Source organism: Ceratotherium simum, chromosome 35 (genome assembly GCF_057802395.1).
Source record: "Ceratotherium simum simum isolate JZ-2026a chromosome 35, ASM5780239v1, whole genome shotgun sequence".
Taxonomy (NCBI): Eukaryota; Metazoa; Chordata; class Mammalia; order Perissodactyla; family Rhinocerotidae; genus Ceratotherium; species Ceratotherium simum.
In genome coordinates this window covers 31,420,178-31,440,047 of record NC_141934.1, presented here as the reverse complement: position 1 = coordinate 31,440,047, position 19,870 = coordinate 31,420,178, and the positions used below count along the sequence as shown (strand labels likewise).

The 19,870-nt window shown below is 44.6% G+C and overlaps 1 protein-coding gene across 1 annotated transcript in view; it reads right to left on the bottom strand.

Annotated features, from left to right (window-relative positions):
- Window positions 1–19,870, bottom strand: part of LOC147912496 (putative chromatin regulator EP400P1) — a 37,890-nt gene that overhangs the window by 337 nt on the left and 17,683 nt on the right. The window contains 1 exon segment of the mRNA XM_087423523.1: window positions 12,072–12,257. Within this exon segment, the coding sequence (XP_087279649.1) occupies window positions 12,072–12,257 (186 nt within the window).

Here is a 19,870-nt window from a genome sequence, read left to right as displayed (position 1 = left end):
TAACGGGATTTTGGCAGCTGCAGAGCAGAGAGATATGTGGTCCTGGATGCGGCAGCTCCCAAACAGCCAAATGCTAAAATGGTGAGGAAGCAAGCGCTGCCTGACCCTCCCCGCTGACTCCACAGATGGGTCGGGAACCGACAGGAGGAGGGGAGAATGGGCATGCCGAGATAAGAGACCTCGCTGGAGCCGGTGGAGGAGCACTTGTTCCCCAAACCCCCACGTCCCTGCACTGAGGGGCTTTCCACCACCTTGGCAGAACTCTGGAGGGGCTGTGGGGCCATATTCTGCGATTACAGGGCACTCAGTGAGCTATGCGTAACAAATGCTGAGAACTCCCAATCTCTTTCCTGACTTGTGCGGAATGTGGGCACCCCAACCTTCTCTAGGAAAATGAACGGGCTCCTCTTCGGAGAACCTCACAGGCCCAAGAGAAAAGCCTTACAATTCTGCCTTCAGGGGTCTTCCCACAAATATCCCAGCCAAGTCACCCTTTTTTGAGCTCACAGTTGATAAGTCCTGCCCAGATTCACAGAATTTCAAATTGGTGTTTTAGTCCTTCATTTTAAACATGAGCAGACAATCGAAGACTATCAGATATCTGAGAAAAACCTCTAAAATAAAAGATAGAGACCATAACAAAAACAAAAACAATTTAAAGGGAAAAAGAGACTATGCCAGGAGAAAAAAAAATTTTTAACTCTCATTAATGTCCTCAGGGAGAAGAAAGAAAATACATCCAGGAAACAAATGCAGAATACCATTTAAAAAAAAAATCTAGAAATTTTATTTAAAAGTCATGATGGAAGAGTTCAAAAATAAAATTGAGGAAGTCTCCCAAAGGTAAATCAAAATAATAAACAGATGAAGAATCAAAGAGAGAAGCTAGGAACATAAGAGAACTAACCCCAGAGATTATGCAACATCTGAATGACTGGAGTTGCAGAGAGAGAGAGGAGGGTGGGGAGGAGGGGGACGGGGAGCGGGAGAACTAAGGGAAGAAAACCATCAAAGAAAGTAATTCAACACAATTTGCCAGAACTGAATACATTTCTAGATTGCAGTAGTCCACTGAGTGCCCAGTCCAAGAGCTGCAAACAGACATGAACCAAGATACATCACTGCAATACTTCAAACACCAGGGAAACGAGAAAATTCTACAAGCTTCCAAAGAAAAACAACAGGTCACAGACGTGAGATCAGAAATAGAATTCTACAGACTTTTCAATAGCCACTACGGAAGCTAGAAGACAATGGAGCAAAGCCTTAAAATTCAAAAGGAAAATGATTTCCAAACTAGAATTCTATAGCCAGGCAGACTATGCATCTAGCATGAGGCTAGAATAAAGACTTCTTAAAGATGCATGGTCAAAAAATTTACTTCTCTTGTCCTCTTTCTCAAGAAGCTGCTGTTTATTAAGAAAATAAACAAAAACAACAACAAAGGAAGACATGGGACTCAGAAAAGCAGATCTAACACAGAGAGAAGCAAAAGGAATCCCCAGGACAATGGTCAAAGGAGATTCCAGGATCAGAGCTTTCCACCAGACACAGAGGACAGCCAGTCCTCACTAGAGCCAAGTGCGAGCTGTGGTCATCACGGTGCCTCCTTGCAGGAAGCTGTCTTTCTCACCTGAGGGCAGAGTGTCCATGCGGACTGGCCCAGGCTACTCCCTGTATGTGGCTCCCCAGCCGTGTGCTGAGGAGTCGAAGATCTGTAGGAGCTCCCAACTCTTCCTTGTGTCCTACCGCTTGGATCACCTGCAGGCTTCATTTCTCCCCTTGGAAGGGCTCTGCTGTGACCTGCACCTGAGAGCTTGAGGGAGTCTCAGAAGCAGAAAGCACAGAGTAGCTCGCTTCCCCTGACTGTTTTCCTCTCAGAGGCTCTAAATACGGGAGCCCAATGTCTCTCAGGACTTCTTGGACATGCCCAGTGGCTTCCCCAGAAAGAGGTCCCATAACTTCTCAGGGAAACTGAGGCCAGGCCATGACTTGGACTCTATTCAACTCTCCTCTCCCAGGAGCCTTTATCTAGCACCAGCAATACTTCCCTTTCTGTACACAGCGAGGTCAGTGCTTACTATTCATTGTTATATTAATCATTTTTACATTCATTTATATATAATTGTTGATGGAATATTAAGATATTAGATAATGGGAAAAGATAAAACATACTCTTGGCTCAATGAAATCACAGACACAAATAATTATTAGATAATGATATATGTGCATTGATAGAGTTAAGCTTATATATCTAATGCCTAAAATTAATACTCTATAAAAGAGATTTTGAAATAGATAGCTAATCTAGAACTATTTTATGTTCTTTCATTTTTTTTAAATAACCTACTTACCAAATGATAAAAATCACTTATATTTCATCTTTAAAAAGGCAGTCTGCAAATGCAATCTAAATAAATACTATTTAAGGGTCATGAATACGAATGAATACACTAGAACTGAGAAAGAAAGGGGTCACACTCCACTGCTTCAGTGTGCTATTCTCAAGCCCACTGCGGGTGCCGGGTGACATCTTCAAATAAGGCCTTCTGACGATCAGAACGATGGCATTTTAACGTACGCTCATGTTTCTCAGCTGCTTTTCAACACCTCGTTTGCATCTCCACAAAATAAATGCTTGTATCATCTAAAGGCAGCATAGGCTCATTACAATCAGTCTGGCACCTGTTATTTTTTAGGTACTATGATAATAAAGATTTGTTGATTTCTTCTTTCTTTCTTTTTTTTACTAAATGTGATCTAAGAAAAAGCGTGAGTCCTTCCATCAATCATGACATACCAGGGGTTACAAACACTGAGTGACTTCTGCAGAAAGTACAGATATTGTTATCATCTCCTAATGTCACTTCACTGTAGTCTTCAAAACTTTCCCCGGATAACCTCTTGTTTCTACGTCCATGGTCACTTATTGGCTACAGAGGAACCAACGTTCTCCTGAGGAGGAATCTCCTCGTGGACCCCTCCTCCTAGTCTACGCTGAGGCTTGTTACGAGCTGTTTCCTACACCAGAAAAACCACCCAACCAGTGTCTACACACGAGCTCTCTTTGTCTTCTTGAAGCCACATGTCTTGCCATCAAATTTTCCCTGAAGGAAATGAGGTAAAGATCTGCAACTATGAGAACTGAAGTTTTCTGCACACAAACATGCTGCCTGGGTGGGGTAAACCTGTAGGTTTCTCAGATATGCGGACACTGCAGGCCCTTGTGCCCGACCAGTGGACCACAGTCCCAGCGAGGGAGGTAAAAACAAAGAGGGAGAGACCTTCTTTTCTCCTCTACTTTACTCATCTACAACTAGATATTTAGTAACAGGGAAGAAGGCAGAGAAGTACTAGTGAACTTTCGGGAAATCAGCATATATCTCCAAGTGCACAGTGTGTGCGACCTGGCGACCTTGGGTAGCCTGAAGTCTTAGCAAGACCTCCAGGAACAGTGACGCAGGCGGTCCACAATGACGCACTCTGTGCAGCCGTATCACAGGTCTGTGGCAGGAATCCTGGTTCCCCTCGTCGGCTGCTTTCATGGGGAGGTCCAAACAGGGCCTCGAAATCCCCAGGATTAGAAAGTGCACCATGGTTCACAGCCTCACGAGCCTGTTGTGCAAAAGACTGTCCGTCAGGAGCAAACGGTGCTAACTGTGAAAGAGAAGAAGTGTATGGCTCAGTTTCTCCTTATCACACATGACAGTTCTCAACAAACCCACACTACTCTGTCCCGGTAGATTGTGTGTGGCAAAGGCTAATGATCCACACTGGGTTTGCATTTGCAGGAACTACTATAACACTGAACAATGGCGTGTTCTAATACTATTTGATTGTTCTTAGGAAACACTCGCAACTTCTTGCACTCAGGTACTCTGTACAAGGATTTCCTCTGATCAACCTTCAGTACTAATATTGCAGACAAACACTAAATGCTCAGAAAGAAAGATTTCCTAAAACGATGTCTGCTAAAACAATTTCAAAGCATCTCTCTAAAAACACACATTTCTTCCCCTTAGCATCAATGTCTTTAACCATAAATTCACCAAAGTAGAAATATTTTTATCATGCAGCCTACTGGATTTTTTTTAACATTCTTTCAATAATTTCCTTAGGGTTTAACCAAATCTGTTAGTCACCCAAAGGATATTTTTATTTTATTTACTTTCTTACTTGTACCTTCTTTAACTCCAAATATATGGAAAATTTCCTCCTATTAAACATTTTCACAAATTTGTTTCTTCAATTAAATTTAAAATCTTTTATTTATAAAGCATATCAAATCTTGTGACAACAAACACTGCTAGGTTACAGTCTGCATGATGCCAGCACATCTGACCTTCCGGCCCTGGCTCACATTTTAGACAACAACGACATGACCAATTCTAATGTAACCTCATCCCCCGGAAAGTTCCTTGGCTTTGAACCAGGACTGGTCCAAAATCCACTTTGTGTTACTGACTCCATGTTCATGAGTGCTCTCTCTGGGCAGGTGCTCCCAGGAAGCGCCTAAACTAACCTCTTTTAATAATTTCATACATTCTTCAGATGAGTTTAACTTCTTTTAACTACCAAATGACATTTAATGAATAATTGTCTGGCACATCCTGAAGGATGAACTAAGAATTAAATACAAATTATGGGCCCAATTTTCTTTCAAAAAGGTGATATTCACCGCACTAGAGTAATCTTCTAATGCATTCTTTATTTTTGCTTGAGGTTACAAATTCTTAAGATAGATGTGAGCCAATTTTTAGACAATTAATTATGACAGAAAGCTCTCAAGAAACACCAAAGACCTAATGGAACAATGAAGAATGCTCGTAGTATATGACCCTACATACTCAGGGGCCGAGTTTACAATCCGCCTAGTAGATTTTATACACACACACTCACAAATGTGTACATGACAATGACTCTCCACCTTAGTTTTCCTATGGTTTTTGTTGCTAGTGAGCAGTGACAACAGTATAGGGAGGTCTCAAGTGTCGGGGGAACAGACTGTGTGCTGTGGACCTTTGGAGAAGCAGGAGCACCTCCGAGTGCTTTTCTGTCCTGTTCTTATTTGCCGCACCTGGTCCGCGACCAGGCAGTTCCACCAGACTCCAGGGAAGGCGTGGCGGCCTCTAAAGAACAGTGTGGGGCCGGCTCCGTGGCTTAGCGGTTAAGTGCGCGCGCTCTGATGCTGGCGGCCCGGGTTCGGATCCCGGGCAAGCCCCGAGGCACCACTTCTCTGTCCAACGCGAGGCCGAGTCCCACGTGCAGCAACTAGAAGGATGTGAACCTATGACATACAACTATCTACTGGGGCTTTGGGGGGAAAAATGAATAAATAAAATCTTTAAAGAACAGTGTGTAGGTGGTGACGCAGACATTGAAGCTGCCGCGTTCCATCCATTCCTTTCAAACAGAAACAACCCTGTACTCAACTGTCAGTGACAAGATAATCACTCCTGTGCTCATCGATTCTACACGTTTGCTGATATCCAATACGTGCCATGCACAGTCCCCAGTTCTAGGGCAGCTCAGGGGACAAGGCAGCGGGGTCCCCACCTGTTCCCTGCAGGGAGGAAAGACAGTCGCAGTGAATTACAGGAAGCCTGGGACTTGTCGGGGAGGAAACAGGTGGCTGGGGCTCGCTGTGGCTGCGGGTTCAGGACAGATGGAGATGGAGGGGAGGTACACGAGAAAGCCCTGCGGGGACGGAAAGAAACGGTGATGGCAAGAGAGCGGGGACGAGCTAGAAGGAAGGAGGGCCCCTGGCAGTGCAGAGCAAGGAAGAGCTTTGAGTGGGGGCCCGATCTGCACCTCTAGGTGCGAGGACAACACAAGCAGGGCCATGGCCTCCTGGAGCTCCTGGTCTGATGTGCGAGCAGCGGGTACGTACGTGACCACAGAGCCTGACACACACTGCACAGAAAAGCTGGAGCAGCTAGGAAGCACGCTGGGGACGCCACTTAGACTGGGGTCGGGAAGCCTCTCTGAGGAAGGGATTTTTAAGCTAAGACCGAAGTATGGAGTCAGCCAGGCGAGAAGCTGAGGCCAGAGGTCTTGCGGCTCAAGAAAACACTTGAAAGGCCCCAGAGCAGGAAATCATGTGCTCCTTCCAGGTGCCAGAGAGGGCGGTGTGGCTGGGGTGACAGGGCCGGATGGGCAGGGCTTTGGGAATCAGGAAGAGCTTTTTATTGTCCCCACTGGAGCAGTGGTGACCCTTCTGGCCATCATCCCAGAAGGGACTCACGGTGGCAGGAAGAGGACGGAGGTCCATGAGGAAGATTCCGGGGCATCCCAGGCGAGGGGGCTGGGAGCTGTACTGAGGAGCGACAGGCAGACCACGAGCCGTCTCGCACGCTCAGGAGGTAGAGTCAGCTGGGCTTGGGGACCGACTCGGCTGGCTCAGAGGGTGATGGAAGGAGACGGGGTCAAAGGGGACTCCCTCAAAGGTTTCTGGCTTGAGAAATTGGGTGGACGCTGGCCTGGCCATTACTGAGAATGAGCTATGCTGAGCCTGAGGAGCCTTCAGTATGGAGGAGGCGGTGGATAAACACACCAAGGAACAAACAGGAAGAAAGAGGCCTGAAACACGGCTGGGGGGCCCGAGAAGCCTGGAGGAGACCGAGAGATCGGCCAGGACAGGTGTCAGCCAGCCACGGAACCGGCTTCCTCCAGGAGCCCCGAGCAGGTCTGCAGGACTGTCCCAAGTGCCCCCGTGCCCTCCCTACCTCCTCCACCCTGCTCGGGGGCCTCAGGGACACACCAGGCCTCCTGCTGGCTCTGGGGGGCAGCCAGTGGACACAGGCAGGGGGCTGGTCCCCAGCTCCCACTGCAGGGGCGCATGCAGGCCCTCCCCAGCCTGGCATGCCGCACCCCCCTGGGCTTCCGCGCACCCTGCACCCTGTGGGGAGCCCTCTACCCGTTTCTCCAGCGCGTGTGCAGGTGAGTGTCCTTCGTGACAACAGAAGCACACCCCATACCCTGCCCAGCTCTCCTTGGTCCCCGAGATGACCCGTGTTGGCCTGTCCACACCCACCGAGTAAATGCTGGGAAAGTCATGGGACCACTTCTTTCCTGAACACACATTCAGGCCACGTCCCCTTTGCTGCTGGCACAAATCAGTGCTGTAACTACCGCCTCTGTGCCCTGGCACTCTTCTGTGACCGTACTTATAAAGGACGCTCTTAGCGGTGGATGTGCTGGGGCCGGGAGCTCGTGCACCTGAACTCTGGCAGGCGTTTCCACACCGCCCTCAGAATGGCAGTCCGCCCGCCCCAGCCGTGTCCGAGAGGCCAGCTCCACACCTTTACCAGCTCGGAGTTGCGCTGGGTTCTGACCTGCGTTCCTCACGCAGCAGCCACACCTTTTCTTGGATGCATTCTTTCTCTGTGCAATGCTTGCTTATATCTTTCACCCATTTCCCTTTGGGTTACTCAGTATTTTCTTACTGATTTGTAAGAACTTTTCAGACATTTAGAAAACTAAAGCTGTTGTTTTATATGTTGCAATATTTTTTCCATCTTGCCATTTGTAAAATAAGAAACTTGAGCGCACTTAAACAAGATAGGAAAGAGTCGGTGGGAAGAGAAGTGCTGATCAGGAAAGAAAGGTTCCTGAGAAGACTGAGTGAGACAGGCGCCCAGAAAGAGGGCGCGATCTCACATGCTCAGGGGCCCCTCTTGCACCAAAGCCCTGAGCTCGCCGTGGCTCCGGCCTAGCGCAGGGATGTCACATTATGCCAGGCTGGTATTGAGAAAGAGTAAAGTAAGAGCTTATTTTTAAGATGAATAACATAAATCATGCAGAAAAATATACCTGCAGGAAAGATTTCAATCTTTATATACCAAAAAAACTTTTAAGTACATTCTTAGGTTCTGTGGGAAACACCTAATGAGGACATTGATTCAACTCATCAATACTATCCTATTTTTTCTAAAATTACGCTTTCGCGGCTCTTCACATCACTATTGTTCTATCTGTACATGTCCACAGAAGGATAGCTAGACTGACCATACTCGAAATAAACAGGATTTCCAAGAACAGGAAACAAATCCAAGAAAATCTGTCAGGCGCACTCACAGTAACATCACTGAGAGTTACACACGGCACATTTTATATAAAACAGTGCATCTTACGAAGCTCTGCGGTCCTTACTCTCTGTATTGATGCCATCCACGCCCATGGGTCTCCCTGTTCCGGGGTCTCTTGGGAAGAAGACCCCACAATCTCCTGGGAAACTCTCCAACACTTACTTCTTAAGAACATTTGCTTTTCCTGTTGTTAATCTAAACACCTGGTGCTTCAACTAGACCCACTTTTCTCCATCTGTCCTTCCCTCTGCGAGGGAGCAGACAGCAGGTCACAACAGCAGCAGAAAGCAGGAGAAGGAGGGAAATGATAACTACCAACCCCCCAAAACACGGACGGAAAGAAACACGGAAGGAATGTCTCAGAAATATGAGTGAGGACACAATACCTGTCTCTTCCCTCTCAGCTCCCTTCAGCGACCAAAATACAAAAGAATTTTCAAAGCAGGACACTAGCCTTTTAATTCAAGTTCCCACTTCATTGTGTCACAACTTCTGACCACGGTGAGGGGGGCACCCCAATCGCCTGCAGCAAAGAGAGAAAGGTGACCGAGGAAGCGTACCCTCAGGAAGTTAATCTGGAAAACACCACCGTAAAATGAAAACTGTCAGCACTGATGTGGTCACTAGTATAGGTGACGCTACCTTATTGTAGAGGACACGCCCATATTTGAAAGTGAATGTTCGGATATCAATAAATGTAAATAACATGTCTTATTTATATTGTAGGTACACAATCCCTTACCCAAAATTCTTAGGGTCACATAAGGTTTGGAATTCTGACTATTTCAGATTTTAGTAAGGTAACAAAATAAGCATTTTAAAAATATTCATAAGAGCCCCAGTGGAGCCTGGAAGCACCTCCAGCCAACACCCAAACACACACTGAGCAGGATGAGAGAACCAGCTGGCCTCGGCCAGATTTTGCTGTAGGAGACCATGCCACACCAGGGAAAACAGTCCTGCTTTTACGAGCTTTGGGGATTTTTGAATTGCAGATACGCTGTGAACCTATATGACGCCCTTACACTGATCAGACCACAGCCTCCACACTTCACTGTCACTGGTTGGCACAAATTCTAGGAAGTACAAACCAAGGGCAAGGCCACACATTTTGTTTTGATTTTAAGTAATCCTAAGAAAATCTATTTTTAAAATCGACTCTTTCTGGGTGGTTTCAGAGATCACAGCTGGATGGGCCAGACCCGTGGCTTAGCAGTTAAGTGCGTGCGCTCCGCTGCTGGCGGCCCGGGATCCCGGGTGCACACCGACGTACCGCTTGTCAGGTCATGCTGAGGCCGCGTCCCACGTACAGCAATTAGAAGGATGTGCAACTATGACATGCAACTATCTACTGGGGCTTTGGGGGGAAAAATAAATAAATAAAATTATTTAAAAAAAAGAAAAGATCACAGCTGGATCTGCCCTCTCTGGAGGGCAAACCAGAAGACTAAGTGATTGGAGTTGTCCCACAAAGGATAATATCGCTGTGAAACCTCTGTCACTAAAAGCAAAGACTATAATTCTAACATCACAATTAAAACACTTACCACACCACTCCTGTTTTCAAGCTGAGCACTCACTTCAAACACCCTCGAATCCTTTCCTACAAAGGTATAGTCCATAATGTTTACAAGGTTTCAATCTCACAAAGCCGCACCCCAGGCGGATAACAGTTCTTTACACTCAGCACAAGGACGGACTCTAACAATTCACCTTGAAAGTGGGTTGCCACTGATAACATAAAAACCACAGAATAGTTTTCTGAATAAGTACACAATATTTCAATTAACTTAATTGGGTACCTCTTTTTGAATATTTTATTCAAACTTAATGCCTTTTTTTGTTTCTCTTGAAATTCAATTTGCATTTTAACGTCTACTACCTAAAAGAAGAAAACTATGAATTAAAACATAAAATCATTAATTTCCAAGTTAAAATGTGAGAGCAAATGTTAGAGGAAAAGAGTGTTTATCTGTCCAACATTAGACCAGAAATATTCTATTTCTCTGGCAATTGAGGCAGAGATTCACCTCAACTTGTTCTGCTCCTCCTTCTGGGCTCTCACTTCATTGCGCCCCCTCTCTTCAGGGTACCGAGCTACAGTCCCGCCTGTCTGAAATCATCACCACATGAGCAATGAGGCTCTCTAAACGCACACGGTAATATGAAAACTTCTCCTTTTTTACTAGATATGCATATTTAGTTAGGCAGAATTCCAGAGAGTCTGTTCTTTCCATTTTTAGTATTCATTTCTTCTACTGCTCATCAATAATTCTAATGATAATCAATATTAAAAAGTGAAGTGGATATTCTCCTAGAAAAAAAAAATCCCTTTATTATCAGCTGAAGACCCTTATGTTAATGACCAGTAAAGTGGGGAAGAAATATGAACCGCCATTATCACAGAGGCTTCTATTCAACAATCATTCAAAGATAACCCTTCTTGGGGCCAGCCCCATGGCTTAGCGGTTAAGTGCGTGAACTCCGGGGTTCGGATCCCGGGCGCGCACCGACGCACTGCTTCTCCGGCCATGCTGAGGCCGCGTCCCACATACAGCAACTAGAAGGATGTGCAACTATGACATACAACCATCTACTGGGGCTTTGGGGAAAAAAAAAGGAGGAGGATTGGCAATAGATGTTAGCTCAGAGCCGGTCTTCCTCAGCAAAAAGAGGAGGATTAGCACGGATGTTAGCTCAGGGCTGATCTTCCTCACAAAAAAAAAAAAAAAAAGGATAATCCTTCTCAAGTTAGACCAGGTGAAATGCAGGTTGGTATGAAAGAGTCCCAGTAGAAAAGCTCGATGAGATACCAGGCTGTAATAGAAGACACGCTGGGGAAGGCTGCTCCGGCTCGTGAAGGCCCAAGAGTCTCCTCCTCACTCGGTTGTGGGTCTCACCCGCTCCTCAGCCTCACCAGACACACCCAGGTGGAGGGGTCTCAAGCCTCTCCCCAGCTCCGCCCACTTCCCAAGTCGACCTGCATTTACGACGACCTCCTGGACATGCCCTACCTACTAGCAATGCACCCATTGCTCTGTCAGCCTTTCAAGCTACAAACACATAGCACTGAACCCCTCTTACTCAACCTGCCCCAACAAAATCCTTCCAAAGGCTCACCCTTCAACCCTGCTGCCTTACCCCCACGCGTCTCTGAGGAGTGCTCCGCTCCTGCAGTTCTGCCGTCGCTCACCCAGTCACCAGGCCTTCTAGGAAGTCCCCTCTCTTAATGCTCCAGTCCTGCTGCACCTCAGCCCAGCTCCTCATGACACTCTCGCCCTGGACTGTCATCTCCTGGACTGTCTCTGCTCAAGTGCTCCCTGGGAAATACCAAACAGTCTGCATTCCTGTCCCTCCGTCCCAGGCCCTCCACGTCCTGACCCAGTCTGCCTGTCTAGCCTCACCTACACGTGCTCCGTGACCTTGCCAAAACGAGTCCTTTCCATTCCTCAAGCATACTCAGGGCCTTTGGGGAACTAGTCTTCATTTATACCATACAGAATGTTCTACTGCTTCTTCTCCTAGAAGTTCTTTAAACTCCTGGTCAAATGTCATCCTTGTAGCCCTCCCAGGCAGAAGTAATCTCTCCTCCTCTGGCCTCTCACACACTCTATTCCTATCACTTCCGTGGCTTCTGTTTGTGTCCAGTGTGCACCCTGGTCATCTGTGTATTTCTAGACACCTTGTCTTCCCTGAGACACCCTGAGCAACCTGAGAGGCGAGGACTGGAGCTCATCCATGCTGGCTGCTCCTTACACACCTCTAGGGAAAGCGCCTCACACCAAGCAGGCACCTAATAGATGTTATTGAGTAAATAAAAAGGTACAAAAACTATAGAGTCAGGTAAAGTCTTAGAGTTAGTAATGAAAAATCAAACATTAAATAACCCATAGTTAATGTAGAAATCTTCTATTACCTAATGTAATGAATTCTTCAGTTCTCTTAAATATTACGATTTCCACAAAGTTTACTATTCAAACCTACCTTCTTGGCAGCAGCCACCTTCCACCTCCTCTCCTGGGCAAAGTCCGTGGCCATCCACTGCACCTCCTCCAGCAGGTAGTCCCAGTGCGACCTGGGGTGCGGGGCCTCCTGCAGTTTCGGCAGCCGCCTCACTGACCACAGGCCTTCTTTCCTTAAATCTGCTATTCGCTGATGGATCTGGTTTTCCTGCAAGACAGGAGCAGGACCAACTGCGTAAAATGGAGTCACAGATCAGATTAGAGTCCTATCCTTGCATTGCTCATTTAGACTAAGAAACTGAACAGACACAGGCGAGCGGTCTTGCACTTCCCCAAAGCCATCACCGTGGAGATTCCTCCTTGTGGCTCTGCTGTATCTGTCAGTGCTAATTGCACAGAACCTGGATCTATGGTGTTCAGTGTACCCCCAGTGTGTCTTGCCGCATTGATATTCCACCTTCATGAGGATTTAAAACGTAAATGAGGAAGTTACTATTGTCCCTTTCTTACAGAGAAGAAAACAGCATCACAGAGAAAAGCTCTAACTTAGGCGATATCTCATGGCTAGTTAGTAAAAAGTTTTAAAAAATATTTGGCTATTCTGACTCCTAACCCAGCACATGTTCTGTCAAAACCTGTTATATCTAGTGAGGCTGGCCCAGTGGCGCAGCAGTTAAATGTGCGCACTCCGCTTCAGCGGCCCGGGGTTCACAGGTTCGGATCCCGGGCACATACCGACGCACTGCTTGTCAAGCCATGCTGTGGCAGTGTCTCATATAAAGTAGAGGAAGATGGGCACGGATGTTAGCCCAGGGCCAGTCTTCCTCAGCAAAAAGAGGAGGATTGGCATCAGATGTTAGCTCAGGGCTGATCTTCCTCACACACAAAAAAAACCCTGTTATCTAGCATTGATAACTAAATACAATTATTGTTAACCTATCTTGACTTCAGAATAGAATCCATTTCCAATTCTTTCCATTTCCAACTATTCTTAGAATTACAGTAAAATAAAATATACTCTAATATTCAAAACAAAACAGGGCCAAGATGGAATTAGCCCATTATAGCCTATCTTTCCCACCAATTACAACTAAAAACTTTAGTTACACTACAAAAAATCAAATACTCTGAAAAGTAAACAAAAGCAAGAGGATTGTGGAGAAGATTTAAAACTTAGAGAAGTAAACTGCATGGAGGTGAGTTTCCAGGTTTTCTTTCCTATTTTCTCTCATGGCTTTTCCCCAAGGGTGGACCCTAGATGAGAAGCTGGGCAGCGGCCATGGCACACGCAGCTAAAACGGGAACCCTGACTTAGAGCTGGTCAGTCAGAAGTGCTGGGGCCAACCTGGGACTTGCAATTAGTGTATGAAGTGCTGGGGGCAGTCTTGTGGGACTGAGCCCTTAACCTGTGGGATCTGACGCTGACTCCAGGCAGATAGTGTTGGAATTGAACTGAATTGTAGGACACCCAGCTGGTGTCGGAGAATTGGTCAGTGTGGGAAAACTCCACATATTTGGTGGCTAGAAGTGAAGTGTGAGAGCAAAGGAAAACAGCGAGTTTTATCCTAAACATTACCCATAATAATAAAAGGGTCAACTCATGAGAAGACATAACAATCCTGAACATGTATGTACTTAACAACAGAGCTACAATATACATCAAGCAAAACCAAGAGAACTGAAAGGAGAAACAGGCAAGTCTGTGATTGTAGCTGGAGATGTCCACCTTCCTCTCACCATTCAACAGAAGAGGTAGATACAAAATCAGAGAACATCCAGACCCTACAGCATAATCAACCACTAGACCTACTTGGTATTTATAGAACACTCCACCCAACAACAGCAGAATACACATCCTTTTAAAGGATACATGGAATATTCACTAAGACAGACTATACTTCAAGCCATAAAATAAACTTAAGCAAATTTTTAAAGATTGAAATCATACAAAGTATGTTTTTATCATAATAAAAGATGTCCAGAAAACCTCAAATATTGGGATTTTATTTAATATTTATTTATTTATTTATTTATTTTTATTTTTATTTGTATTTTTTTTTAAGATTTTATTTATTTTTTGCCCCCAAAGCCCCAGTAGATAGTTGTATGTCACAGCTGCACACCCTTCTAGTTGCTGTATGTGGGACTCGGTCTCAGGATGGACAGAGAAGTGGTGCCTCGATGCGCACCCGGGATCCGAACCCAGGCCGCCAGCATCGCAGCGCGCGCACTTAACCACCAAGCCACAGGGCCGGCCCTAATATTTAAATATTAAATAAAACATTTAAAGCACATAAAACTTTTGACAATAATTAACATATTACACATATTTAATCTCTATACAAAAAATGATAAAAGATCACATCTAAAATATCATTACAAGGCCGGCCCCGTGGCTTAGCGGTTAAGTGCGTGCGCTCCGCTGCTGGCGGCCCGGGTTTGGATCCCAGGCGTGCATCGACGTGCCACTTCTCCGGCCATGCTGAGGCCGTTTCCCACATACAGCAACTAGAGGGATGTGCAGCTATGACATACAACTATCTACTGGGGCTTTGGAGGAAAAATAAATACACAAATAAAATCTTTAAAAAAAAATAAAATAAAATAAAATAAAATATCATTACAGGGGCCAGCCCGGTGGCACAAGCGGTTAAGTGCATGCGCTCCGCTATGGAGGCCCAGGTTCGCAGGTTCAGATCCCGGGCACGCATCTACACACTGCTTGTCCAGCCCTGCTGTGGCGGTGTCCCATATAAAGTAGAGGAAGATGGGCATGCTTGTTAGCTCAAGGCCAATCTTCCTCAGAAAAAAAGAGGAGGATTGGCATCAGATGTTAGCTCAGGGCTGATCTTCCTCACAAAAGAAAATAAATAAATAAAATAAAATATCATTACAAATGTATGACAAGGTTATACTTCAACACCTTCAAGAAATACACAAAGCCTCTTAGAATGTAAAATCTCAGATTATTCTGCCAAATATATTTTTTCTTAGATTGAAATGTTAATAAAGGAAACTTCTATTCACAGTATCCCACCAAGCTAATAAATATAAAGTTATATCACACATATGTAACAGTAGTATGGTAATATTTCTTCAGAAGTATTATAAAATCTTTTCTTTTAGATTTGTTTAGATTATTATAAAAGTTATGTGCAGGTATTTCAAACTTTTAAAAATATATAAAAGGGCACATAAATTTATCCAGATAGTCCAATAAGATTTAAACTTTGTTTAGCATAGAATTCCTTAAAAACATACAAACACACATTTACATAACCAGCTCCCTTAGCTGCCAAAGGAAAATAAGGCTATTATACACACCTATAAAACCAGATGGTAGGTGATATTTAGGGTCACACCCTGACTGGGGTGATTGTTAGGTCATGCCCTGACTGGGTTGATGTTTAGGGTCACACTTTGACTGGAGTGATATTTAGGTTCAGATCCTGACTGGAGTGATATTTAGGTTCAAGTCCTAACTATGGTGATATTGAGGGTTTCACCCTGTCTGGAGTGCTTTTTTAGGTCATACCATGAATGGGGTGATATTTAGGGTCACATCCTGACTAGGGTGATTTTTAGGGTCACATTTATTTTGTGTGTGAGGAAGATTAGCCCTGAGCTAACATCTGTTGCCAATCCTCCTCTTTTTGCTGAGGAAGATTGGCCCTAGGCTAACATCTGTAACCATCTTCCTCTATTTTATATGGGACAGCACTTCAGCATGGCTTGATAAGTGGTGCGTTGGTCCACGCCCAGGATCCAAACCTGCGAACCCCAGGCCACCAAAGTGGAGCATGCGAACTCAACCACTATACCACTAGGCCAGACCGTAGGGTCACATTTTGACTGGAGCGGTACTTAAGTTGAGATCCTGACTAGAGTGAAATATAGGGTTACATTCTGATTGGAGTGATATTTAGAGTCACACCACGAATAAGGTGATTTTTAGGGTCAGATCCTGACTGAGGTGATATTTAGGTTGAAACCCTGAGGGGAGTGATATTCAGGTTCACACCCTAACTTGAGTGATACTTACGGTCACACCCTGAGTGGGGGGATTTTTAGGTTCACATCCTAACTGTGGTAATATTTAGGGTCACACCCTGCCTGAAGCGGTTTTTAGGGTTGACAGCCTGACCAATGCGATGTTTAGGGTCTGATTCTGACTGAGGTGATTTTTAGGTTTATATCTGAACTTAGGTGATACTTTGGGTCACTCTCTGCCTGGGGTGGTATTTAGGTTAGAGTGGTTCACACCCTAACTGGGGTGAAATTTAGGGTCACACCCTCACTGGGGTGATATTTAGGTTCACATTCTGATTGCAGAGATATTTAACTTCACACCTGCCTTAGATGATTTTTAGGTTCACACCTTGACTGAGGTGATAGTTAGCGTCATATCCTGACAAGGCAATATTGAGGTTTGGATACTGATGGGAGTGATATTGAGGTTCACACCCTAACTGGGGTGATATTTAGAGTCCCTCCTCTACTGGACTGATATTTAGATTCACATTCTGACTGGAGTGACATTTAGGTTTACACCTAGACTGAAATGATTTTTAGGTTCACACCTTTTTTGTGTGTGTGAGGAAGATCAGCCCTGAGCTAACATCCATGCCCATCCGCCTCTTTTTGCTGAGGAAGACCGGCCCTGGGCTAACATCCGTGCCCATCTTCCTCTATTTTACATGGGATGCTGCCACAACATGGCCTGACAAGCAGTGCGTCAGTGCGCACCCGGGATTGAACCTGGGCCGCCAGCAGCAGAGCGTATGCACTTAACCACTATGCCATGGGGCTGGCCCCTAGGTTCACACCTTGACTGAGGTGATATTTAGGGCCAGATCATGACTAGGCGATATTTAGGTTTAGAATCTGCTGGGAGTGATATTTAGGTTCTATCCTAACTGGGGTGATAGTCAAGGTTACAGCGTGACTGTGGTCTTATTTAGACTCACACCCTGACAGGCGTGATTTTTATGGTCACACCCTGACTGGAGTGATTTTTAGGGTCAACATCCTGACTGGGGTGACACTTAGGGTAACCCCTGACCAGGTGATATTTAGAGTCCCACACTGACTGGAGTGATATTTAGATTCACATTCTGACTAGAGTGATATTTAAGTTCACACCCTGCCTAAGGTGATTTTTAGGTTTACATCATGCCTGAGGTGATATCTAGGGTCAGATCCTGACTATGATGATACTTAAGGTAACACCTCGACCAGACTGATATTTAGGTTCTCAGTTAGACTGGAATGATATTTAGGTTAAGATCCTGACTGGAGTGATATTTAAGAGTCACACCTTGACTGAAATGATTTTTAGGGTTAACAGCCAGATTGAGGTGATATTTAGGGTCAGATCCTGACTAGACGATATTGAGGTTTAGATCCAGATGGGAGTGATATTTAGGTTCACACTCTAACTGGGGTAGTATTTAGCATCATACCCTCACTGGAATGATTTTTTGGCCTCATCCATTTTTAGGTTTACGCCTTCACTGAGGTGATACTAATTGTCACATCCTGACTGGGGTGATATTTAAGGAAACACTTTGACTGGATTTAAATTTAGGATCACTTCTTGACTGGAATGATAATTAGGTTCAGATCCTGACTGGAAGACATTTAGGTTCATACCCAGACTGAAGTTATTTTTAGATTCACACATTGACTGAGGTGATATTTAGGTTTAGATACTGACTGAGGGTATATTTAGGGTCACATCTTGATTGGAATGATATTTAGGTTCAGATCCTGACTGGAATGGTATTTAGGTTCATATACTGACTCAGGCAATTTTTAGGTTCACATCTTAAGGGAGGTGATATTTAGGGTCAGATGCTGACTGAGGTGATATTTAGGGTCACACCCTGGCTGGGGTGATATTTAGAGTCACATACTTACTGGGGTGTTTTCTAGGGTCACATTGGGCCTGGAGTGATTTTTAGGGTTAACATGATGACAGGGGTGATTGATATCACATCCTGAGTAGGGTGATATTTAGGGTCAAAACCTGATTGGCATGACATTTAGCTTCACTTCTTGACCAGAATGATATTTAAGTTTAGATTCTGACTGGGGTGACATTTAGGTTCACATTCTGAGTGAAGACATATTTAGGTTCAGAACCTAACTGGGTTTATATTTAGGGTCATATCCTGACTGGGATGATATTTAGGGTCACATCCAGACTGGGATTATATTTAGGGTCACACTCTGACTGGAGGGATATTTAGGTTCACATCTTGAGTGAAATGATAATTAGGTTCAGATCCTGACCGGAGTGATATTTAGGTTCACACCCTGACTGAGGTTATTTTAGGTTCACACATTGACTGAGGCGATATTTAGGGCCACATCCTGACTGAAGTGATATTTAGGTTTAGATCCTGAATGAGGTTATATTTAGGGTTAGAGATAATTTGGGTGACATTTAGGGTCACGCCCTGACTGAGGTGATACTTAAGGTCACACTTTCACTAGAATCATATTTAGATTGACATCTTGACTGGAATGGTATTTAGGCTCAGATCCTGACTCAGGTGATTTTTAGATTCACACCTTGACTGAGGTGATATTTAGGGTCAGATCCTGACTGAGGTAATACTTAGGTTAAGAATCAGATGGGAGTGCTATTTAGGTTCACATCCTAACTGTGGTAATATTTAGGGTCAAACCATGAATGAAGTGATTTTTAGGGTTAATAGCCTGACTGAGGCAATATTTAGGGTCTGATTCTGACTGAGGTGATTTTTAGGTTTACACTTTAACTTAGGTGATATTTAGGGTCACTCCCTGCCTGGATGATATTTAGGTTTAGAGTGGTTCACACTCTTAACTGGAGTGAAATTTAGGGACTGGGTTCATATTAGGGTCAGACCCTGACTAGGGGATACTTCGAGGTCTACCTTGACAGGGGTGACATTTAGGTTCACATTGTAATTGAAGTGTAATTTAGGTACACATTGTGACTGGAGTGATATCTGGGTTCACACCCTGACTGGGGTGATATTTAGGGTCACACCCTCACTGGCATGATATTTAGTTCAGTTCCTGACTGGAGTGATATTAGGTTCATCCCTTGACTGAAGTGATTTTTAGGGTTAACATCCTGCCTGAGGAGCTATTTAGGGAAAGATCCTGACTGGAGTGATATTTAGGTTCACACCTTGACTGAAATAATATTTAGGTTCACATCTTGACTGAAATGATATTTAGGTTCACATCTTGACTGAAATGATATTTAGGTTCACATCTTGACTGAAATGATATTTAGGTTCACATCTTGACTGGAATGATATTTAGGTTTAGATCCTGAGTGGAAAATTTAGGTGCACACACTGACTGAGGTGATATTTAGGTTTACATCTAACAGAGGTGATATTTAGGGTCAGATCATGACTGAGGTTATATTTAGGTTTAGATTCTCACTGGGGTGAAACTTACATTCACACCTTGACTGGAGTGATTTTTATGGTCACATCCAGACTATGGTGATATTTTGGGTCTTATTCTGACTGAGGAGATTTTTAGCATCACACCTTGACTGTAGTGATTTTTAGGGTCACATACTGATTGGGGTGATATTTAGGGTCACACCTTGACTGCAATGATATTTAGGGTTATCCTGACCGGGATGGTATTTAAGTTCAGGTCCTGACTGGAATGTTATTTAAGTTCACATCCTAACCAGAGTGATATTTAGGTTCACATCCAGACTGAGGTGATTTTTAGGTTCATACCTTGACTGAGGTAATATTTAGGGTCAGATCCTGACTGAGGTAATATTTAGGTTCAGATCCTGAC